The sequence below is a fragment of the Balaenoptera acutorostrata genome, chromosome 2 (assembly GCF_949987535.1).
Source record: "Balaenoptera acutorostrata chromosome 2, mBalAcu1.1, whole genome shotgun sequence".
Taxonomy (NCBI): Eukaryota; Metazoa; Chordata; class Mammalia; order Artiodactyla; family Balaenopteridae; genus Balaenoptera; species Balaenoptera acutorostrata.
Genome location: NC_080065.1, coordinates 135,964,820 through 135,989,177, shown reverse-complemented (window position 1 = coordinate 135,989,177; position 24,358 = coordinate 135,964,820). Strand labels below are relative to the sequence as shown.

Below are 24,358 nucleotides of genomic sequence, written 5' to 3'. Positions count from 1 at the left end.
ATGCGACTTGCTTTAGCCAATAAAATGTGAGTGGACTTAATGTGTGTCACTCCTGAGTGGAAGAATTTAAGACCCCATGCACCATTCTACATACACTGTCTCCTCTTGGCCTGGCAAACCCTGAAGCCATAGAGTTGGGATGGCTGCATCTTAACCTTAGAATGGTGTCGAATATCTCTGTGAAGCAGAGCCCTCGGCCTCCCCATTCTAGACGGGTAGTGTGAGCAAAACTTAGCTTCACTCATAAGTTGCTGAGATATGTATGTTTTTCATCACTGCAGCGAAACCTTACCTAACCTGACTGGCACGACCACCACCAAAAATCTCATTAGCAACTTATTTAAACTCAAGTTCCTAAAGCAAAAAAAAAAAAACTCCTTAGGGTTTTTTCTCAGGTGGAACTTCAAAGCACATAACCAAAAAGCCAGTTGTGTGAACATAGGAAATCTGAGCCTGGTCTCCCAGGAAGCTTAAAGAAGCCGGAGGCAAGAGCCCCTGAGAACAGAGCCTCTGGGAACAGAATTTGCCTTCCTGGTTCCTACCCACCAGCCCAAGTTATTGATTCCAACTGCTGACATTAAAATTCCAGATCATTTTTAGAAAGTTCAACTCTTCGATGTTCAGATGGGAAACTCTCCAAAAAGAGAAACAACAGGTTCAGGATCACCCAAGACATTACTGGTTATGATCTCCCTACACATTTTTGGCCCTGTTTGTCCTTTACATTGCTTTCCTACCTAGTTCATCACAATCATTGTCTATTTCCTTGGGATTTCACATCCTTACCAACTTGATGGTGAAAAACTAGTTTCAATCTCATGCCTGGGTTTAAAAACATATATTTTTTAAAATTTATTTATTTTTGGTTGCATTGGGTCTTCGTTGCTGCGCGGTGTGCGGGCTTCTCACTGCAGTGGCTTCTAGTTGTGACGCGCGGGCTCAGTAGTTGTGGCGCACAGGCTTAGTTGCTCCGCGGCATGTGGGATCTTCCCAGACCAGGGCTCGAACCCGTGTCCCCTGCATTGGCAGGCGGATTCTTAACCACTGCACCACCAGGGAAGCCCTAAAAACATATTTTTTAGAGAACTTTTTTCTTATTATGACAATAATTTTCTCATTATAATAGTAGAGGTGTATACTCATTTTTTTAACATAAGAAAATGAATATCCAAAACCTCACCCTCATGTAGAGGTAATCACTATTAACACTTTTTAAAAATAAGAATGAATTTGTTACATTTTATGACATTTAAAAACTTCATCCTCATCAGTATTTTAGCTGGTTACATGATATTCTATTTTTATGGATATATCATAATTTTTTTAACCAAGCTCCTTTTCTTGGATATTTACTTTGTGTGGTTTTTTGCTTGTCTGTTGGTTTGGGTTTTTAGTAAATCATGAGCACTGTTTCATAATCATTGTTAATTTAAGTAGATACTCTTTCCTCATTACCTGTTCAGCGCGTCCTACAGCAGTGGTTTTCACACATAAGCATGGCTCAGAATCACTGGGAGGGCTTGGGAAGCTAGAGATTGCTGAGCCCCATCTCCAGAGTTTAGGATCTGTAGGTCTGGGTGGGGTCTGAGAATTTGTATTTCTGTCAAAGATTTCTGGTAGTGCTTATGCTGTTGATTTGGGGGGCCACACCTTGTGAACCACCATCTTATTCTTCTTTCCAAGAACCTACTATCACCTGTGTCCTCAGTTTCCTTTCTTTGAACCTGCTGCAATTGGGTTTTTACTCTGTGGAGGGGGAAGTTCTGTAGTGGTCTCACAGTCTTTTCCCATTCATGACTGTAAGTCCCTTTCATCAGCACATCTTTCCAAGTGGCACACTCACACTGATTTTCAAAGTTAGGTGTCTTTTTCCTGCATTGCCACTCCCAGAAACCTCAGCTAGTAACAAAGCAAGGGTAAACAAAAGTTCTTTTTCCCAGACTCTGACACTTTACATCCCTTACTCTCCCTGCATCTGCCTGTCTGCCTCACAAAGTTGTTGTGATGGCCAACATCGATTCAAAATGGATATAGAGTAGAATATGACAGGTGCTTGTGAGCTGGAAGGAGCTGTGGACCCAGAAGTGGGGAGGCATTACAATTAAACTTCCCATTATTATGTATTTGTAGGGCAATGGTTGGAAGCTTAGGTTCTGGAGTTAGAACTGGATTTTTATCTGGGCTCTGATACTTACTAGCTTTGTGAGCTTAGGCAAATCACATCTCGGAGCCTGATTTTCCTCACCTGTAAAATGGAGGAACTAATACCTTTGTTGCAAGGAGATTGCAAGAAATCGAAATAATATGTGCAAAGAAGTCGGGACAGAAACAACTCAATAAATGGTAGCTGTTGTGTTTACTAAATAATTGTTTTAATTTTTTTTTCCTGGCCTTTTCTCTGCTGCGGGCCTGGAAAGGAATCCATTGATCGTAGGGATCTTTTCGGCCCTGGCCCGAGTTTTCTATCATTTACAAAGATTCTGGTCACCTGCTCAGGCGGCGGCTCCGCGCGCCCAGCCGGCTTCTCTGAGGCCCTGTTTTTCGAGTATTTACGGTGCGCGGCCGCCCCAGCTCCCGCTCAAGTCTGCGCTTCCAGGTTCAGTTTCAGGGTCTCGCCGGCAGCCCCGGCCGGCGGGCGCGGAGCCGGCAGCGGGGCCAGAACGGCAGGCTCCTCTGGGGGCCCCGGAGTTGGGAGGCGGCGTCCGGGAGCCCCCCGAGGAGGATGGGCTGCGGACACAGCAGGCTGAGCTGCTGCAAACCCCCCAAAAAGGTAAAGGGCGCCGGCGGAGAAGTTTGTCTTCGGAGGGGAAGGAGGGTGCGGAACCACTCCGCCTCAGGGGACCCTCGGCGCCCCGGGTTCCCTCGGGTCGGCCGGGGATGCCGGACGGAGAACAGCTAGAGGCCGGCGCGGAGGGAGGCGGGGAAGACTCGGCCGGGCGGCGCTCTCTCCCCCACGGCCCTGGGCTGAGCCGCGCGGGGCAGCCGAGTTTACAAACACGGCCCCAGGGCCGAGGAAGGGCAGCTGATTCCGGCTGGCGGGCTGGGGAAATGCCTAGTGCCTATGGCAGGTGCCCTTTTCCTTCGGTCTGGGGCTGCTCGCTGTGTGGCCGTGGACATGTGACTTGACCTCTCTGGGCCTTGGGTTTTCCCACCATTAAAAGGCAGATTATCTCTAGGGCCGCTACTCGCACGCAGAGTGGTCCACGGCTTTACATCATCGGCATCACCTGGGACCTGTTAGAAATGCAGAATCTCTGGCTGTGCCCCAGACTTACTAAAATAGAACCTTTTAACAAGATGCCCAGGTGATTACACTACGCTTTAAAGTTTGAGAAGTGCTGGTTTAGAGCCTTTTCAGGCCCCGGAGCCGGTGCATGTGGGCTGTCCTAAGGGTAGCTGGGAGGGGCCAACGATGAGGGGGGGGGAGATTTACCGCCTTCTGCTCCCCTTCCCTCCCTTCCTGTCCCTCCCTCAAGGGGCCTCTGAGCTGGGTCAGGGCCCAGGAGACTCTACTCGGGTTTCTTGCAGTGGGACCAGCTGCCCCTTGGGTTCTGACAAGCCCAGAAGGTCAGAGCCTGGAGCCAGAGGACAACCTGAGGCACAGAGAAGGAAGGCAGGACCCTCAAGTCCTGAGCCTTTTTCCTATGACTGCCTGCCCTCCAGCCAGCTGGGAATAGGTGGTCCTATAAACTTGATGATCAGTCCCCTGAGACCTCAAGAGGCCCCCCCCCAGCCACTGTGACACTATTTAGTAATTTTTCATTGAACTTGAGTGTCTGCTGCTTTGCCTGTGCTTGAGCACAAGCTTTTCTGCCTATTGAGTATGCAGTACTGTCCCCAACCTGGATGATTCTATTTCCTGCCCTGTGCCTAGTCCAGGGAGAAGAGTTTCTGTCCCAAGTACAGTGCCTCCTCCGCTTTCCTTGCTCCTCCTTTATTCCCAGTTCAAAAAACCTCACCGAGCTCTGACCCAGAAACCCTCCTGTCTTCCCTGGCTCCGACAGGGAAACTGAGGCTTGCCTCCATCAGTGGAAGCAGAGGCTGGCTGATGGGATGATGAGCACATAAACCTGAGCCTGGCTTGAGACTTTTAACGAACTGGTGATAGGAGGACATCGATCCTCAGTGTTAATCCTAGCTCTGCCACCAACATCCTGTGTGACCCCAAGTCAGCCATTAGCACTCTCTGGGCCTCAGTTTCTCCCTCTATACGGAGAGGGAGGGTGATGAGCAGGATGATTTCTGAGAGTCTGAGAATCTGTGTCCTCTGCACCTGTGTCAACCTCTTAGTCTGCAAAGTGGGCCAAGGGTGAATTCCATCTACACAGCGGTGGGAGGAGACTGGAGGAGGAGCCCTGTTCCAGGCCTTGACTCTTCCATAGTCCAGAAGAGGAGACCACAGTGAGCATGGGTTCCCCTGCCTCGTGGCCTTTCTGAAAGCCTCGCCAGCTGTCCCTGTCTGTCCCTGGCACAGCCTGAACTGGACCCCCTGTCTCAAGCTGTGAAGGACAAGTCAAGTCAGCAGAGACTATCCCTGTGGGAAAGGGCCTTGGGTACCACCCGGGCTGATGCACCCAACATACAGATGGGAGATTAAAGCCTGGAGAAGGAAGGGTCTTGACTGAGGTCACAGAGCAACTTAGAGTAGAACCCAGATATCCAGTCCCCTAGCCCAGTGTTCTTTGTGTCTGCCCCTACTCGGTGCTTCCAGTGGCTTCTTGTTGATTCCAAAGCCCTTTGGCATTAAAGCCTTTACCCTGTTGCCTCAGAGTAGCCTGGCTTTTCTTCCTGCCCCAGCAGTGCCAGGCCCCTGCCCCTGAGTGGCAGGATTTATAAGCTGATTTTGTTTAAAGTTCACGCCTGTCTCCATCCCTTCGTGCTGTGCTCCTGCCCAGGTTCTCATCCAGGTGCCAACCCCTAGAAGGCGTGAGCTTCCAAGCTCATCCCCAGTAGGCTCTCAGCCCCCCGGGGGAGAGGGGGCCTCTGAGGATGGGATGTACAAAAATGAGCTCAGACCGCAGGAGGCTCAGGTCACGACAACAGTGACTCACCCTGAGTGGCAGTTGACAGAGTACTTTCACATCCTGCCGACCTCACAGAAGCCTGGAAGCCAGGCTGAGCTGCCGAATCTTCCCCACTTTATAGGGGAGGAGACTGAGGTTCAAGGGAGGAGTGATGTCACGTAGTCAGCTGGTGGCCAAGCGTGCAGTGGGGCCTGGTTTCCTGCCCTCCCGGCTAGTGCTCACTGCCCCGCACAGAGCCCAGAGCAGGTGCTACATAAATATTTGAGTGAGTGAATGAGGGCCACATGAGAGCCCGACTAGGGGTTAGCCCAGGGTGCGGCAGGAGTGTCTCATCCAGCTTTGAGAGACACAGGAAGGCTTCTTGGATGAGGGCACGCCTTGGCCGAGTGTTGAGGGTTTGGTAGGAGTTACCCAGTCGAGGCAGAAAAGGCAGTCTGAGCAGAGGCTGAGTCTGAGAAGCACAGAGTGACAGTGCTGGTTGTGGAGAGTGCGCGTGGCCAGCTGTGAGGAATGAGGCCGGCGCTCTCAGCGGGGACTTCGCTGGCTAGGGACAGGGGCTTGACCACTAGGACTTCTCAAGGTCCCTCCAGGGGCCAGGCCCTGAGGGTGTGCTGAGTCCCGTGGTCAACAGTGCCTGGTGGCCTTAGCTGACCAGCTGTCCTAGATCCCACTGAGAGGCCTGCCCTGGGGCCGAGTGTTACTGGGACTTTGGGGGAAAGTTGAAATCCTGGTGAAAAAATGAGTGGGCATCCCTAGCAGGCTGGATGTGGATACCGAAGAACCACCTGCATTGTGTGGTCCTTCCGAAACCCTTTTTGGTAGAGACCGTGGCTGACGTGGCCACACCCCTGGGAGGATTTGGGAGAAGGCCGGACAGAAAGGGGAGGGGCTGAGGAAGCAAGCCCATGGACTTGCCTGTAGGAGTGACGTGGAGAGTACGCAGGGGCCTTCCATCCCCAACAGGTTACCTGTCTGGGCCCAAGGTGGGGAGGGACAGCTAGTGCCTCATGGTCAGTCCCCTGTATGTGTGCCTGGTGTCCCCAGGGCTTCGGCTCTGGTGCCACCGCTCTGAGCAGCGCATCAGAGACCCTGGCTCAGCACTGCTCCTGGAGCCAGGCCTCGCGCAACAGGTTCTCTGTGGTCAGTAGCCCTTCAGGAGGGTTTCCATGTAGCAGGCCAGGTGAGAGAGGCAGAGATGCAGAACTGAACACCATAGGAGAGCCTGGCATGGGCACAGCTAATTCTGAAACAAAACCATAGACACTTAGGACATGGGCTTTAGAACTGGGCCCACATATTCATTTATTTTTTTTTAATTAATTAATTTATTTATTTATTATTTTTAGCTGCGTGGGGTCTTCGTTTCTATGTGAGGGCTTTCTCTAGTTGCGTCGAGTGGGGGCCACTCTTCATCGCGGTGCGCGGGCCTCTCATTATCGCGGCCTCTCTTGTTGCGGAGCACAGGCTCCAGACGCGCAGGCTCAGTAGTTGTGGCTCACGGGCCCAGTTGCTCCGCGGCATGTGGGATCTTCCCAGACCAGGGCTCGAACCCGTGTCCCCTGCATCGGCAGGCAGACTCTCAACCACTGCGCCACCAGGGAAGCCCCACATATTCATTTATTAACTCAGCTGTCCGACTCTGGGCCACGTGCCACTTCAGTCCTGGCTCCATCGTGGATCCATTAAGTGGCCGTGGAAGGGACTTGGCTTTTCCGTGCCTCAGTTTCCTCCTGTAAGACACGTGTGGTGTTAGCTCCTGAGTCATAGGGTTCTAAGATCAGGTGAAAGAATGCATGTAATAGAGCCCCTGATACACCAACTGGTAAGTGGCACACCCTCGATAAGACGGAATGTGGGTGAGGACATCACCGCCTGGATTGTACCCAAGGACAGCAAACAGGGTTGCGGAAGACAGGGGGACTTTAAGGTCCTTGGTAGGCTGCTGGGTTAGGAAGATGAAGCCTGGAGCCTGGCCACTGCCTTCCAACCTCTGAAGTGTTGTCAAGCGGCATGGGCACAGGGCACAGCCTCGTTCTCTGGTTCCAGGAGGCAGAGTTGTGGCCAAGGAGGGGAAGCTAAAGGGAGCCAGATTCTACTTCTCACCAGGAAGAAGGGTAGTGAGTTCCCCCTCCTGGAGTAGTTCAAGCAGAGGTCAGCTGCGATTGTGGCAAAAATAGAAGAGAGGATGCAAGCGTCGGACGAGGAAGTACTTAGGATTCCACTCAAGACATCTCATTATTGTGATTACTATAATGTTTGAGGCAAAATTTCGGAATTTGGAAAAGTATAAAGAAGTTTTAAAGTAGTTTTTAATCCCGCCATGAAGAGGTAGCCTCTGTGTACATTTCAGCGGCATTCTTTCTACTGTTTTCCTACATGTATGGTATATGTGAATGTGACTATGTTTGCAGAATTGAGAAAATATCTTATTTGTTTATTTGATATTTATTTATGCATTTGTTTTTTGGCTGTGTCAGGTCTTGGTTACAGCGTGCGGGCTTCTCTCTAGTTGTGGCGCGAGGCTCCAGAGCTCGTGGGCTCTGTAGTTGTAGCGCGGGGGCTTAGTTGCCCCACGGTGTGTGGGATCTTAGTTCCCCGACCAGAGATCGAACCCACGTCCCCTGCATTGGAAGGTGGATTCTTAACCACTGGACTGCCAAGGAAGTCCCTGGGAATATATTTTAAATGATTATATTCTAGTTACTTAATATTTTGTTGGGGGCATTCTCCCATGTTAAATAGTCCACGGAAATGTGATTTTTAATGGCCATCTAATGTTCTGTGGCTTATTTAACCAGTTTGGACACTTGGTTGTTTACACTCCCCACTCCTACCCACCCTTGTGTTTTCACCCTAAGCCGGGAGACTGTGCCTTTTTGTCAGAGGGGAGAGGTTGGGGGAGGGAGGGCCTCCAGGGAGAGATGTCATCTTGGCTGGGTTTTGAAGGTGGATGGGGGCCAGACACTTGTGTCAGGGTGAATGGGGTACCCAAGAGGCAGGGCCCCTGACACCTGGTCGGTAGGAGCAGGGCAAATCTGACCTTTGAACTTGCTTTGCCAAGGGTGGGACAGAGGGTCTATGAAAGGAAACTGCCTTTCCCTGGCACTGAGCCCTCTGTCCCAAACATTGTGGGGACGTTGCTGTGTATGTGGCCTCTGAGCTTTGCCCAACCCCCAAAATGATGCCCCCCCACCGGAAAAATCATCCTAGTTAAAGTCAATACAGGCTTCCCTATATATGACCTCTGACAACCTTGTGAGGTTCAATGCCAGATTTCTATGTTATAAAGAGATATCTGTGCCCTGTGACGTAAAACGCATCAGATTAATTCCTAATAATCCTTGCCTTGGACACACAACCTTTGGTAACACATTTTCTGCACATGTACATGTTTTTTAATTCTGTTCCTTTGTAGCTGTATTCCCAATCAGCTAGCATAGGTCCCTGAGAGACTGAGATGCCCCCAGCCACCTCAGGACTTCCATTGCTGCCTCAGTTGGGTGTTGAGTTTGGGGCCCATGCTTCACGTCATCACTTGTATTTTTTTGTTATAAAAAGGGCCGAAAAGGTAAAACTTCAAATCGTTCGTCCAGAAACAGGATGCCGTATAAGTCAAGACGGTGACACTCCTGGTAGGAGGGGCTGCCACCAGACGTCTCAGTGTTCATAGGTTGGCTAGTAAGCAAAAGTCTGAAATCTACCTGAAAAAGAGTTCCAAGAGACCTCAGTATAACATTCATGAGCGTTCATGTTCAAAAACCAAACTTGGAAAAAGTTGGGTAGCCCCCATAAAAGGAAGAGTCTGATGCATGGCCTGAATCCTGGCTCTGACATCTCGGGGTGCACTTGGGTTTCCATCCTCAAGGCCTGCACTTTGTTCTCTCAGTGTCCTCTACCCTCAGAGCCCTGTGAGCCATCCCGGATGACTGGTCGACCAGGGTCTGGGCCAGGAAGGGAGCAGGACCTGCAGGTGGGTGCAGGGGGAGCTCCTGGGGCCCCGCCCCAGGCAGAGAGAAGGAGAGAGAGAAAATGAGAAATTCCATCTATCTTTAGCATAGATAGATCTAAATCTATCCATCACCCGAAGACAAGCCATCGACTTCTCTCACCAGGTAAATGTGAATCCTTAAAAATCATTTATCTTGTGTCACTTTATTTTCAAATCTGAATCTTCCAGAACATCTAGGCCAAATGCCTCACAATACATCCATCCCACACCCATGCTTTCCCCCCAGATAAGTGATGTACAAACTGACCTACTTCCAGTTTTCCTTCCTCCCCAGGAGTGAAGTTCTTTTTCAGAGTGTACAACGAACCTTGTCATTTCTCCACCACCCCGTGCAACCCTACCCCCTGCCCTCTCCTTGAGAAAACAGCTCTGACATCAGAAAAGTTATCTGTAATGGATTTTTTTATGTTTGTTTACTTGTGGCCGTGCCACGCGGCATGCGGGATCATAGTTCCCTGACCAGGGATCAAACCCTTGCCCCCTCAGTGGAAGCACGGAGTCTTAACCACTGGACCGCCAGGGAAGTCCCTTTAATGGGTTGATTAGTGTCCCTACCCAAACTCATGTACACCCAGAACCTATGAGTATGACCTTATTTGAAACAGGGTTTTTGCATATGTAATCAGTCAAGATGAGGTCATACTGGATGATGGTGGGCCCTAATCCAAGGACTGGTGTCCTTGTAAGAAGAGGGAACTTTGGACACAGATACACGGGGAGAAGGCCATGTGATGACAGAAGGAGAGATTGGAGTGATGCAGCTACAAGCCAAGGAACGCCAAGGATTGCTGACGACCACTGGAAGCTAGGAGAGAGGGATGGAACAGAAACTCCCTCAGAGCCTCCAGAAGGACCCAACCCACCTGATACCTTGGTTTGGGACTTCTAGCCTTCAGAACTGGAAGAGAATAAATTTCTGTTATTTTAAGTCACCAGCGTCGCGGTGATTTGTTACAGCAGCCCTAGGAAACATATATATTTTAAGGTTAATTACTCCCCACCCTCTCTCACCCCTCCCGCACCTTGCCACCAGCAGAAATGGGCAGGAAGAATCCAGTGCCTCCCCCTTTGGAACCATGGCTTGGCAGAAGAGTACGGAACACTGCAAACAAGGAGGTGCTTGGACAAGGCCCAAGTGCTGTTGGACACCAGCTGCAGCATCTGCAGAGGAAAGCGCACTGGGCCGGGGGTCAAGAGTGGGTCCCACTCCTGCCTCTTTCACTAACTTGCTGTGTGATCTCAGCTGGTTCTCTCCCCGGGCCTTGATCTCCCCACCTGTAAAATGATCGCCATGGCTGCTTTTAGGTTCCAAGAGAGGTATTTATTCTGCCTGTTGTCGTTCATTGTACACAAGTCAAACCTGAATACACTATTGTTTGAAAAATTCTAAGAATTTAGGCAAAACTGAAGCTCCCCCTCCTTGACTGCAATAATTCTAGTCCTTTCTCTAGAGATGATGGCTGACTGCCATCAGTGTGCGCTTTTCTAGGTAGTTTTTCCTGTGCATTTACGTACAGTAGAAATAGTGTATTTTGCCTATTGACATTCTACCTAATGGCTTTCCACTCTTGTTGGTAAATTCCTACATTGTTTTTTTAAACATATGAGTGGCATTGCCTAGTGTTATATACCTTAGTGTATTGAGCTGGTGCCCTGTTGTGGATGTGAGCCTGGTTTCCAGCGCTTCCCTGTTACAAGTGACCCCGCCCTGAGCACCCTGGAGAAGCCACGGTCCTCGCTAATGGGTGCCGGTCTCTGCTGGCCGTGCTATGGCAGGGTGGGGGTGCTTGCCGCGTGTACCTTGCGAGGTGGCTGCTGGGCTCTGTCATCTTCTGCTCCAGGCACTGCAGCCCCCCTTTTACATCCTCTCCACAGGAGCTGCTCAAGAACAGAGGGTGGTAGGAAGGGTTCAGGACACCCCCCAGACCCTCCTGAGCAAGGGCCCCTCCTTCCTTGTCCTGCAGAGAAGCCCTCTCCATGCAGGGGCTGACAGCTGCGTGTGTCCAACTGCCAGCTCTGCCGTGCCTGGAGCCAGCGAGCGTGACAGGACTGATAGAGGATGAGGTGTCAGGATGACCTCACTCTGCCCCTTCCTTTGCATCCACAGCATACGCAAACCAGAAGGGCCCTGATGTATCCCATTGCCCGGCTCCATGCCATACAGAGGAGGAAACAGAAGCCCAGAGAGGGGAGGGTGCTTCCCCGAGGTCACACAGCAAGCAAGTAGCAAGTTAGGGGCCTGACTCTAGACTCCGAATGGGGAGTTTGCCATTGGGTTGGTGAGACAGGTGGATATCCAGCCGTGTATCTATGCCCTCAGCCCGTCTCTTCCCCCGCTGTGGCCACTGACACCGTTTTCTGTCCCACTCCTTCAGGGTCCTTCTGCCTGGCGGGCTGACCCAAATGCTGGAAATGGTACCGAGTGCTTCTGCCAGCCCTGGGCCCTCTAAGGCGAGCAGAGCTGGCAGACCCCCTGGGAGGCTGATACGGGACAGGAAAAGGTGGGCTCTAGGGAGGAAGGAAGGGGATATGGTATACTGGAAACCCTTTCCTAGGCCTCAGCCTCTCCATCTGTGAATGAGGGGTTGGGCCCTGCGCTCACTGTCTGCCATGGGTGGGCTCAGCAGATGCGTGGGAGGGAAGTGGTTCTGTCCTCCCCTGAGATCTCTTTCATCAGCTGGTCAGATGGGAGGGATGGAGGCCACATCCGCCCCTGACTTGGGGTGTTCTAGGGGCATTGCAGGTATTCAGAGAATAGGCGGGGCCTCCTGACACAGCTGAGAGGCACTGGCTGGTGCTCCTACCTTTCGTTCGGTTGCGTGGTCACGTCGGCATGTCCCCAGGCAGGCACTGGCTGTTGCTGACGCCGTCATGTGTAAAATGAACAAGTTGAAGTAAATCTTTGGTGTCCCTGGCTGCGTGAAAATGAAATCACATTCAGGCATTGCTTTGGCAAAATACTTCTGCCCATCTTAGAGATGGGGAAGCTGAGGCCTGTGGTTATGGTGTTCTTACATCTGAGCCTCTGTAGTTTGGGTGTGAACGCTAACATTTCTCAACAGCCCTGAACATTTAGGTCCTGCCTCTCCTCCACCCAAAGTCGTGGAGGGGCCCCTTGGGCCTCTGCCTCCACAGGCCTCCGCCGCCACCTCCTTCCTGCCTCTACCCTCAGCCAATGGGCTCTGCTGTGGTTGTTCAGATCCCGAAACCAGTGGTGCCAGGGGCCCCACCCACGCTGAGTTCTGACACCGGAAAGGCAGCTCTGATACTGCAGAGGGTTGTGACATGAGTCCCTTGAAGCTCAGAATCCCCTAAACGTTCAGCTACTTGGATCAATCTGGCGTGTGCATGAAGGACGCGGAAGGGGCTCCGCCTCGAGTCTGGATTCCCTTTAGGGCTCTGCTCCCTGCTTTGTGGCCTCTGACAAGCACTGCTCACCCCCACTCTGGGCCTCAGTTTTTCCATCTGGAAATAGGAGGTGAGGATTGGAATAAACTGTCTCCAGGGGCCCTTCCATCCCTGTCTTCTGGGTCCCAGTAAGCCTTCCTCAGCCAAGGTGGGTGTGACAGAACTATGCGACCAAGGGAAGCCAGGGCTGTGGTTTATGGGGATGGCAGAGGAGCTTGGTGAACTCTTAAGGGTCCTTTGATTACTAAATTCTTGAAGCTAAGCAGGAATAATGAGGCCATAAATCACACCATTCAATCAGATATACACAATGCCGAAAGGCCCATGAAGAAGATGGAGTGATGGTCCCTAAAGCAAGGTTAGACCAAGTGTCTTCAGGAAAGGCCGAGCCAGCCTCAGGGCTTGGCTTCCATCCTAGTGGGATTCCCAAGGGAAGGAATAGCTGGGAAGTTTCTATCCAAGTTGCTTCTGCCTTCCTCATTCTTTCCTGATGAGGCTCGGAATTCGAGGGAAGTAAGTCTATCCTGGACACTTTAGTATGAGACTATGAAGATTCACCCCAAAGTACTGCAACCTGAATAATACTCAACAGAGCCCCCTGGGACTCTGTTAATGTTGGTGGGTTTTACGTACCGCCTGCACTAGTTAAACACTTGATGCTTCCCGGAGGTCTTGTTGAACATCAGGAATATTTTATAGAATTATTGACGGTTGGAGTTGAGGGCCCTCTGAGATCACTCAGCCAGTCCAACCTGCAAAATGAAGTTTGCCTCTTCTTGCATGCTACCAGTGACAGGGAGCTCACTACCACCACCCCACCCTCCAATAAGGCAGCCTATCTCTATTTGGGACAGTTCTGAGATTCTTCATATTGCACTTGAAACTTCTAGTCCTTGGACACCATCTTGCCCTTCAAGGCCGTGGACCGCACACTAGCAGCTTCTACCTCATGGCAGTCCTGCAGAGATTTGAAGACGGAGTCCAGAGTTTTTTCTTTTTGTTTTTGTTTTTTGCCTATTCTCGAGGCTGATCAACTATTGTTAACAGACCCTCCTGTCACTTGGTTTGAATCTCCTACCACATCCTGTCAGCTCCTCTTGGACACCTTCCATTTGGTCAATTTACCCTCCAAAATGCAAGCATATTCGAGAGGGTCTCGCCAGGCCCAGTCCGAGCTTGCCTGGCTTCCTCACGGCTCTGGGCCCTGTCCTCCCGCTCTGCCTGGACCCTGTCTGCTTTCGGAGCCGTGTTCTACCGCGGACCAGGTTTGCTTCTGGTTGAACCCAGAGCAGAGCTCTGGTCTGCTTGACAGCAAGGAGCTGGGCCCCAGAACGGTGCATGTCACCAAGATGGAGGGGCCCTGTCTCCAGCCCTCTTAGTTGAAGGGCTGCCCTGGAGCCCAGAAGGACTGAGGAGAACATCTGTTCCAGGCCTGACCCATCACAGATAGGCCCAGAGAGGCGACAGCACTTCCCTCAAGTCACACAGTGAAGCTGGAACCTGGGTCTCCTGGCCTCTCCCCCAGTGCTGGGTTCTCCCTCCATCCTGTGCTGCTAGCTGCCACCTCATAGCTTTCTTCGCCCAAGTTTCCATTGACACAGGAAGCTGCCATCCCTCTTCCAGAGCTCAGGCCGGATGCCCCTCCCAGTCTGAGGCCGGCCCCACTCTGCTTTTGGAAGGGAAAATTTTTGTGGCCCCCTCCCAGCTCCTGTCCTCTCCCACTGCAGGGTGAACTCTGCTCCATGACCTCTGAGGAGGAAGCAGCCACGGCCCCACCGTGGGAATTTTCCATGCAGCAGTTGCTTATCGATTCCTGCTCAGCTCTGGGCTGTGTGTCCTCAGGCTTTGGGTAGCCTCAAAATCACCTGGATGGGTTGGTAGATCGGAGCTTCCCAGCACACACACACACACCACCCTCGGATGCTGTAGGTCTAGAACTGGGCCCAGGAGCTATGTTAAGCAAGGACTTCAGGTGGTTCTAATACAGGAGACCCTCTATTAGGCCTGCAAATTCCTAGAAATATTGTTCTGGGCATCATAACAGATACTGGGGCAAATCCAAAGTCGATTTCAAAAATGGTCCCTGTCCTCAAGGAGCCCCTTGGACTAGCAGAAGTACAGATAACTGGGTAGCTACTCACATAGGTGTCTGAACAGGCCCTGGAGCGTAGCGCTGACAGGAGCTAACTCAGCCCTGGGGAGAGACCAAGTGGAAATGATATATGAGCTGGGCCTGGAGGCCTGAGAAATTCTTGACCATGTGTCGTGCTGGGATGGTCTTGAACACATGGTTGTGCATCTTGGGGCCAGGAGCACAGTAGGTTGTTTTGGTTTGGTTTTGGCCTAGCAAATTGGTCAACATGAAAAAAAATTTTTTTAATTAAAAAAAAAAAAGACACTAGTCCATGTAGACAAAGTTGCCGTGAAACTGGCCTTCTGTGTGTTATTAGTGGGTGAGTTAATTGATAGAACTTTCTGGAGAGTAGAGCCAGTAATTTTATTTTATTATTATTATTTTTTAATCTTATATTTCTTTTTTTTTTTTTTAATAAATTTATTTATTTATTTATTTATTTATGGCTGTGTTGGGTCTTCGTTTCTGTGCGAGGGCTTTCTCCAGTTGCGGCAAGCGGGGGCCACTCTTCATCGCGGTGTGCGGGCCTCTCACTATCGCAGCCTCTCTTGTTGCGGAGCGCAGGCTCCAGACACGCAGGCTCAGTAGTTGTGGCTCACGGGCCTAGCCGCTCTGCGGCATGTGGGATCTTCCTGGACCGGGGCACGAACCCGTGTGCCCTGCATTGGCAGGCGGATTCTTAACCACTGCGCCACCAGGGAAGCCCATTTTTTTTTTTAAATTTTATTTATTTTTGGCTGCGTTGGGTCTTCATTGCTGCGCGCGGGCTTTTCTCTAGTTGCGGCGAGCGGGGGCTACTCTTCATTGTGGTGCAGGGGCTACTCTTCGTTGTGGTGCACGGGCTTCTCATTGCGGTGGCTTCTCTTGTTGCGGAACACAGGCAGAGCCAGTAATTTTAGATGTGTGAAAAATTTTATAAATCAGTATGTTCTCTAAAGCATGATTTGGAAATTAAAAAATGGAAATAATGTAAATATTCAACAGTGGATTTTTTTTTTTTTTTGGCTGTGCCGTGTGGCATGTGGGATCTTAGTTCCTCAACCAGGGATCGAACCTGTGCCCCCTGCATTGGGAGCGTGGAGTCTTAACCACTGGACCACCAGGGAAGTCCCTCAACTTTTTTTCCCTCAATGTGAAAAAAAACGATGTGGATTTTTTTTTCACATCTGGATTTATGTTTATTCACATGTGGGAGGGAATAACATTTTACAGTTAGATCACAAATATCAGAAAGCTACTCAAAGTGGGAGCTTCATAGAAATGTTAGAGAGTGGAAGGAGATACATGAAGGCATTATTTTTTTTAAAAAGCAAATTCTTTGCGGTCAACATATTCTTGCAAAGTATTTAGAAAATGAAACACTCAATTAGATATTGAGTAATATTAATGATTTAAAACCAGTGGAGGTTGTATGGATTAAAAAAACATTCAACTGTGGATTATTGATTAAATGATTAAATTCACCCATAAGGATGTCATACTCAAGTCATTAAAATTAATATATTTATAGAATATTTAATGCCATGTAGTAAATGCTCATATTTGAAAAAGTAAGATGTAAGAAAGTATATATAATATTCCAATAATGAATAAATATGTATTATTTATTACCACTATATTTGGAAAAAGATGTTTACCAATATTTAAATATTAAGAAAATGTAGAGGAGAACAGTAGAGTGAGGACAGATTATGAGTCTTGCATGTCATTCTGGAGGAGTTATCCTGGAGGCAGGGGTGCCGTCAGGATCTGGAGACTCAAGCACAAGGCCATGTCCTGCCTAAGGTCTGGAAGCTGTTAGTGGAGAAGAGTTTTTCACCTTCTGTTGTGGTTATTTGGGAGAAGGCAGTTTCTCATGAGCTTTATGAACTTTTTTCAGGCAACCTGAGGCCAGTGGCAGCCTAGAAGATCTAGGAAAGCACTGTGCGTCTTTGCTGTTGCCATGCTTTTCAAACATAACGTGATAACTTTCATAATGCCATGTTTGAGATCTTAGAATATGCCAGATGTTATAGGTGCCTTATCTCATCTAATCCTTAAAATAACCTCCTGAGGAAACCAAGGCTTGGAGAGGCCATGTAGTCACACAGTGTTGGATTTAGTATTTGAATCCAGATCTGGGTGATTTTAAATTTTTTATTGATTGATTGATTGATTGATTGATTGATTGCTGTGTTGGGTCTTCGTTTCTGTGCGAGGGCTTTCCCCAGTTGCGGCAAGCGGGGGCCACTCTTCATAGCGGTGCGCGGGCCTCTCACCATCGCGGCCTCTCTTGTTGCGGAGCACAGGCTCCAGACGCGCAGGCTCAGTAATTGTGGCTCACGGGCCTAGTTGCTCCGCGGCATGTGGGATCTTCCCAGACCAGGGCTCGAACCCGTGTCCCCTGCATTGGCAGGCAGATTCTCAACCACTGCGCCACCAGGGAAGCCCCAGATCTGGGTGATTTTAGACTCCCACAGTCCTTAATGATACTGTTCCAGTCTCTACTGTTCCGAGACCTTGTTCTTATGCTGATTTTGACATCAAGGTCCCGTTAGACAGTGTCTTACCTCCCCAGCTCCAGTTTCCTCCCTTGTAATAACCCTTGCCTCTCAGTGCGGTTGAGAGGAGCTGAAATCAGACGCTCAGAGTTTGAACGCCACGGGCGTCGTTGGGTGAAACTAAGACTTCCTCACCTCCACTTCACAAAGGAGGAAGTAGGAGCCCAGAGGAGGAAGGAGACTTGTCCAAATTTGTGGAAAAGCCAAGACTGGAATTCTGGAAATCTCACTCTCATAAAGATGTTGAGCAGATTAGTGTAACCAGTGGTGGCAACAGGGACAAGACAACCGTTGGTGTTTATCTCCCTCCTTCCTCCAGCCCAGGGTGGAGAGGCTGGCTCCTGTCATTTCCCCAGAATCCTGTGTTGACAGCTTGTGCCTGGGCCAGGCGTCCCCTGTACCCTGGGCAGGAGGGCGGAGACTTCACAGGGTGGGTGGAGGGAGGGTGACAGGCGTGCCAGCCACTGAGCAGATGTGGGGACCAGGGCCTGGGGGAAGCACTGTGCCTTGCTCAGTTTGCCAGGGTTTCACACTGCACCAGGCCCTGTGCCAGGCCCTGTGCCAGGGGCAGGAGTAGAATGTTCTAGAAGCCTTCTCTTCTCTTCCCTCCTCTTCCCTTCTCAACCGGAAGTATGCTTTCTAGCAGCATTTCATTCATTCTCAAGTTCAGGAAATTGTTAATAATTTTTATTTTATTAATCTATTATCACAGGAAAAAGTAAAGCTTTTCCTTTACAATGATAATTCACAATTGAATGCTTTCATAGCCTTTTCACAGGCTGACTTATTGAAGTGTTTTTTAAAATGGGGGCCTAGGGACTTCCCTGGTGGCGCAGTGGTTAAGAATCCGCCTGCCAATGCAGGGGTCACGGGTTCGAGCCCCGGTCCGGGAAGATCCCACATGCTGCGGAGCAACTGAGTCCGTGCGCCACAACTACTGAGCCTGCCCTCTAGACCCCGCGGGCCACAACTACTGAAGCCCGTGTGCCTAGAGCCCGTGCTCTGCAACAAGAGGAGCCACCGCAATGAGAAGCCCGCACACCACAACGAAGAGTAGCCCCCGCTCACCGCAACTAGAGAAAGCCCGCGTGCAGCAACGAAGACCCAATGCAGGCAAAAATAAATAATTAATAAAAATAAAATGGGACCTAGAATATCTTTTATTTTTTAATCAGAACACTTTTTCAAGGTATAATTGAGAAGTAACATATTAATTTCAGGTGTACAACCTAAGGATTCAATATTTATATACATTGTGAAATGATCACAATAAGTCTAGCTAACATCCTAGAGCATTTTGAAAAGTATACAAAATGGCTTAAGTTTTTTTTCTACCCCAGATCCTGGTCCAGTGGCCAGTGCCAGACTTTGACCAACTTTTCACCTCTCTGGGGTGAAATGAGAAAATTAAAGGTGTGAATGTGTGTGTAACGTTGAGTAAGATGTTACTTCCCCTTTCCTGGAAGAGCTATCTTGAGCTTTCCTTAATATACTTTGGAAGGTTAAAATGTCTTTTATTTTATGAAATGATAGTGATAGTCTGCAAATAATTTTTGTCAGCATCCTTTCTTGTCAACCCATATCAATTCTCCTATTTCAAAATATTATTTATGAAAACTGAAATCTGGGAGCCACTGCCTTGTGGTACAGAAGGCCCTTTTGCCTCAGTTCTCTCCTTTGATCAGATTCAACCCACACTGGCCAAGGTTGGTTAAAGTGCCCACTAGGTAGGGCTCAAATACTTGGCTCTGCCAGTTGTCCCCTGATTTACCTTGATTAACTCCTCACCTGCCTCAGCCTTCTCATCTTTAAATTGGGGGGCATTCGTATTTCCCAGGGTCCTTCTGAAGATTACCTGAGATAGTATAGATAAGATAGCATAGTGCCTGGTACATCCTGGCTGCAGTATCTCACCCCCATCTGTCACGTTAAGTACTGCTGTCTCCTTATAGTTGGGGAAACAGCCCTTCTAGCAGAGAAGAAGCATAGTAAAACATGGTTTGAACTTTGATGCTCTGCTTTCAATACAGGGAACTTGGCTGGAAGTTGTGGTAGCCACAAGCCCTGAGAGGGAAGGGGAATTGTCTCTGAACTGGGGGTTAGGAAGTTTTAGGACACCTAAAGGCCATAACTGGGGTGAGGGTAATAGCAGAAGGTCTGGCCAAGTACCTAGAGAAGAAAATTAAGGGCAGAGAGGGGCCCATGGTTGGTGCCCTAGCCAAATCACAAGAATCTAAGGAGAGACCAACCAGCATCAAACTCCCTGCAGAGGGTTTCCCTGGCCAAGATGAGAAATTCTGCTCTGAGAACCCCTTCCCCACAGAGGGAGTGCTGCCTTGGGATGGTGAGGAAGGAAGCCTAAGTGAACTGGGCATAGAGCTGGGTTTGGCACGACTGGAATTCCTGTCTTGCCTTTAGAAGAATCTTACCATAGCATCCATCCTCACATTGACCTCCTACCTTCTTCCTTCATCCTCTTTGTTGTCTCATTTCTTCCAGAGGTGCCAAGGACCAGATCAGCCTCCCAAACCAGAGCTGCAGGAACTGGGTCCCCTCAATGGTGACACAGGTGAGTAGGCAGCCCTATAAATGGCCTCCCTGACATCTATGAGATTTCCTACTTTATAATCAACAGACATGATACGGCTATTTAATTATCTCACAAGATTTTACTTAGGTTACATTAATAGGAGTATCATGTCTAAAATCAGGGAGGTGATGGTTCTTCCCTGTTCCCGACTATTGATACCACACCTGGAGTGCTGAGTTTATTTCTGGAAAATACATTTTCAGAGGAATCCAGAAAAAGTGGAGAGAGTACAGTGGAGAAAGATGAGGCTGGTGAGGAATCTGGAAACCATGTCTTGAAGGAACAGTTAAAGAAACAGAGGATGTTGCAATAAAACACAACAGTTCTCTCCAAGTGACTGAAGTGCCCTCATGGAGAAGAAAGATGAGGCTTGTTCAGTGACCCAGAGATCAGTACTAGGGCCTCAATGTAGCAGAAACAAGCTGGCAGAATTCAGTTCAGTCTCAAAGGATTTTTTGTGCGGTTGTTGGTTTAACATCATCAGAGATACTTCGTAATAGGATGAGCTCTCCATCTCTGAAAGTGTTTCATTACTACCTGGAGGCTGTCAGGGATATTGCAGATGAAGTTCAAGTACCAGATAAGCAACTGGGTCAGAATTCAGAGGTTCTCCAATCTGAATGTACATAAGAATTACCTGGGGGGGGATTTTCAAAAGTACAGATTCTGGGGCCTCACCACAGACCACTAAATAAGGATCTCTGGGAGTGGGGCTGAAGACTCTGCATTGTTAGTGATGATAAATCTTTTTAATAAGCTTCTCCCCAGTTGGGGCCAGTCTGGTACTGCTGACCAACGTTTGGGACCCCGAGCCAAATGATTTATGAGAGCTGATCATGACCTCAGACTTCCTATCTGATGGACTGACCACAGCCTCTTTCCTCACATTTCTCGTCATATCTTGTACCCAACCTGGCCTATGAAGTTCTGTAGTAATATTACTACTACATTTACTTTTATTTATTTATTTATGGCTGCATTAGGTCTTCATTGCTGCTCGTGGGCTTTCTCTAGTTGCGACGAGCGGGGGCTACTCTTCGTTGCAGTGAGCTGGCTTCTCATTGCAATGGCCTCTCTTGTTGCAGAGCACGGGCTCTAGGCATGCACAGGCTTCAGTAGTTGTGGCATGCGGGCTCAGTAATTGTGGCGCACACGGGCTTAGTTGCTCCGTGGCATGTGGGATCTTCCCGGACCAGGGATCGAACCCGTGTCCCCTGCATTGGCAGGAGGATTTTTAACCACTGTGCCACCAGGGAAGTCCCTATTACTACTACATTTATAATAATGCTAACAATGCTAGTATTAGCCTCCAATGCTTGTCATGAGCACCGAGGAATATTTAGAGAACATTTAGTGAACAATGAAGAAGAGTACTTATTGAGTACCTCCAAATGCCTGGCAATACACTTAGTGCTTTTTAAAATTCATTCATATGTTGTGTTTTTTAGATTCTACATATAAATGGTAACATATACAGTATTGGTCTTTCTCTGAGTTAGTGCACTAAGCATAATACCCTCTAGGTCCATCCATGTTGTTGCAAATGGCAGAATTTCATTCTTTTTTATGGCTGAGTAATATTCCTTTAGATGTATATACTGCATCTACTTTATCCATTCATATGTTGATGGACACTTAGGTTGCTTTCATGTGTTGGCTATTGTACACTTAACTGCTTTTTATGCATAAGCTGGTAGAACAAGGTGGTAGTTCAGAATGTTTGCTGTCCTTTATCCCGATTGTGAACTGGGTAATCTTGGGCAGGTTACATGGTTTCTTTGTCCTTCAGTTCCCTCATCTGTGACATGGGGATAATCATAGTGCCCACCACTCTGGGTGGTTGTGAAGATTCAGTGAGTAATACCTGTGAGATACTTGGAACAGAGCTGGGCATGTTTCTGAGCATGGTAAGCTCTCTTTATTCTTTACCTGCTGTTGTTATTTTTATCACCATTGTTTTCTGACTTAATCATCTCAATAGCCCCATGAGGTAGGTATTATCATTATCCTGATTTAACGTATTGGGTAATTGAGGCTCCGAGAGGGTGGGTCCCTGCCTTAGGTGAGACCCAGAGCCTGTTGGACTCAGAGTGGCATCACCAGGGCTGTTTTGGGGTTTCCCTGTTTGCGTCTTCTCACTGTTCACAGCAGCCTCTCTGCCCCCCGCTTCAGGGGATGCTGAAGGTGAGGGGTCACACGCTCAGACACAGGGCCCAGCGGGTAAAGTGTGTGACCAAGTGGCCCCTTACACGCGTCCTCTGTGAGGAGAGGTAAGGACAGTGGCAAACGGCAGAGCCACATCCTGGACGGAGGGGAAGGCAGCTGCCCCTCAGCCCAGCTCCTGTTTGACACTAAGGCACACATCGCCACTTCTTTGGCTTTTTCAAGATAAGTTGGAAATCTGTCGTACTAAGTAAAATCTGCCCAGTTATTAAGCATCAGCCACTATTTGTTTTTAATTTAGATATTGGGTAGAGCAGCGGTCCCCAACCTTTTTGGTACCAGGGACCGTTTTCGTGGAAGACAATTTTTCCAAGAACTGGGGCGCGGGTGGGGGGGGGATGGTTTCGGGATGACTCAAGCTCATTACTTTTATTGTGCACTTTATTTCTATTATTATTACATCAGCTCCATCTCAGATCATCGGGCATTAGATCCCGGGGGTTGGGGACCCCTGGGGTAGAGCAAATAGCACCTTTATGGGCTGAACGTGTCCCGTGAGTTACCGGCTCTGCTATAGATCCCAGGGGGCAAAATGAGACCCCTGGCTCCTGCACTTCATGAAGGAGGGTCTCCAAAGCCAGGGAGATTTAAGGGGCTGCCTCTGGAGGTTGATTCCCCCCAACTAAGACCATTCTTGAGGAGGAGACAGGCTCCCCACCCCTTAGCTTGAGCCTCATACACCCTCCCTGCTGGGCCCGGCCCCAACCTCGGCTCTGTGATTTTTTTTTCCTCCCTCACCTACAGCCACAGCTGCCCATCTCTGTGCATCTGAGGAGGCCGAGCAGCACCAGAAGTCTGTCACCAGAATTCTCCAGCAGCACGAAGAGGACAAGAAGAAATGGGCACAGAAGGTAAGTCCCAGCCCCTCTCTTTTCCTCATGCTCTGCTAACCATGTTAACTCCCAGAGTGAGGCCATCTTTTGGTTTCATTGTTGGTGTAAGTATCTCTTACTTGTTTTGCCAGGAAGAGAGTCCTTTATCTGTTGAACAAATATTTGTAACTGCTGGCCTATAATTCATTATATTCATTCTATGCAATGAAAGGTGGGGAAACACTAACATAATAAAGGGCTCCCTGCCTTCAGTGGCATCAGGATTAGAAGATTCCAAAACCCCTTTCCACCTGGTAAAGCTCTGGGAGCCCCGTTCTAAGCCCTAAAGAGGGCAAAGTCAGCCACACCTGCTGTGTCCTGGAGGCCTTGTGCCCTCTCTGGGCACGTGTCATTCCCATCACTCAGATCAGCGGGTAGGACTCTGATCACCAACCTCCAAAAGGCTCCAGTGTCGGTGAGTGAATAAGCGAGGCTGCCCTGAACCTACTCAGTCTCATCCTGCTCCGGACCCTTCGCCCCCAGGTGGAGAAGGAGAGGGAACTAGAGCTTGGAGAGAAACTGAATGAACAGCGAAGAGTCCTGGAGGCAGAGCATGCGGAGGCCCTGAGAGGTAAGGACAAGATGCACTTGGGAGGGTGTGGAACGGACTCCTGTTCCACCCGCTGAGCTCACACGGGACTCCCACTGTCCCCTCCCTCCCACCTCTGGTCCGTAAGCAGTCGGTCACTTCAGGGCTAGAGTTTGCAGGGTCCTTCGACTTGTCCTTCCAGGCATGTAAAATCTGACCCCATCCTTTGTTTTACCTTAGTTGAGAGGTGTTTTTCCTTTCCATTTTAAAAGCAATTCGTATTCATTACAGGAAATTTGGAAAACCTTGACAAATAGGAGAATTTTAAAGTATCTGTTTTCCTTCCCCACAATGATGACGGCTCTTACAATTTATGGTTAGGTTGATTATTTTTTTCAAGTAACTTTCTTTCCTTTTACATGTGATGTGCTCATCATAGAAAATTTAGAATGTATGGATTAAACAAAAAGATCTTACAGCATAATGGTTGGATCTCAGACTCTGCAAATGGTCTCTGGGTTTGAATCCCAGCTTCACCATTTACCAGCTGTGTAACCTTAAAGAAGTTAGTTAACCCTTGTTCATAGGGTCTTTATGAGAATCAAACAATTTAATTTATAGTTAGATAGATAGATAGATGAAGGAATCTAGAACAGTCCCTGATAGTTCACAAGATACTTAGCAAGTATTTATTAGTATTTATTATTTTATTACTGAGAAAATTAAAATTGTGTGTAATTCCACCCAGAACTAATCACTGCTACCCCTCTGATATAGATCCCTTTTACTTCTCTTTTTTTTTTTTTAATATTTATTTTATTTATTATTATTATTTTTTTGGCTGCGTTGGGTCTTCGTTGCTGCGTGTGGGCCTTCTCTAGTTGCAGCGAGCAGGGGCTACTCTTCGTTGTGGTGTGCAGGCTTCTCATTGCGGTAGCTTCTCTTGTTGCAGAGCACGGGCTCTAGGTGCGTGGGCTTCAGTAGTTGTGGCACGAGGGCTCAGTAGTTGTGGCTCGCGGGCTCTAGAGC

At 49.0% G+C, this 24,358-nt stretch overlaps 1 protein-coding gene across 1 annotated transcript in view; it reads left to right on the top strand.

Annotated features, from left to right (window-relative positions):
• CCDC69 (coiled-coil domain containing 69) overlaps positions 1 to 24,358 on the top strand; it is a 37,013-nt gene continuing 12,655 nt past the window's right edge. Inside the window, exons 1-5 of the mRNA XM_007188741.3 lie at positions 1 to 26; positions 2,572 to 2,770; positions 19,615 to 19,684; positions 22,673 to 22,779; positions 23,284 to 23,371. Coding sequence (XP_007188803.2) covers positions 1 to 26; positions 2,572 to 2,770; positions 19,615 to 19,684; positions 22,673 to 22,779; positions 23,284 to 23,371 — 490 coding nt within the window. The remainder of the gene's footprint in view (positions 27 to 2,571; positions 2,771 to 19,614; positions 19,685 to 22,672; positions 22,780 to 23,283; positions 23,372 to 24,358) is intronic.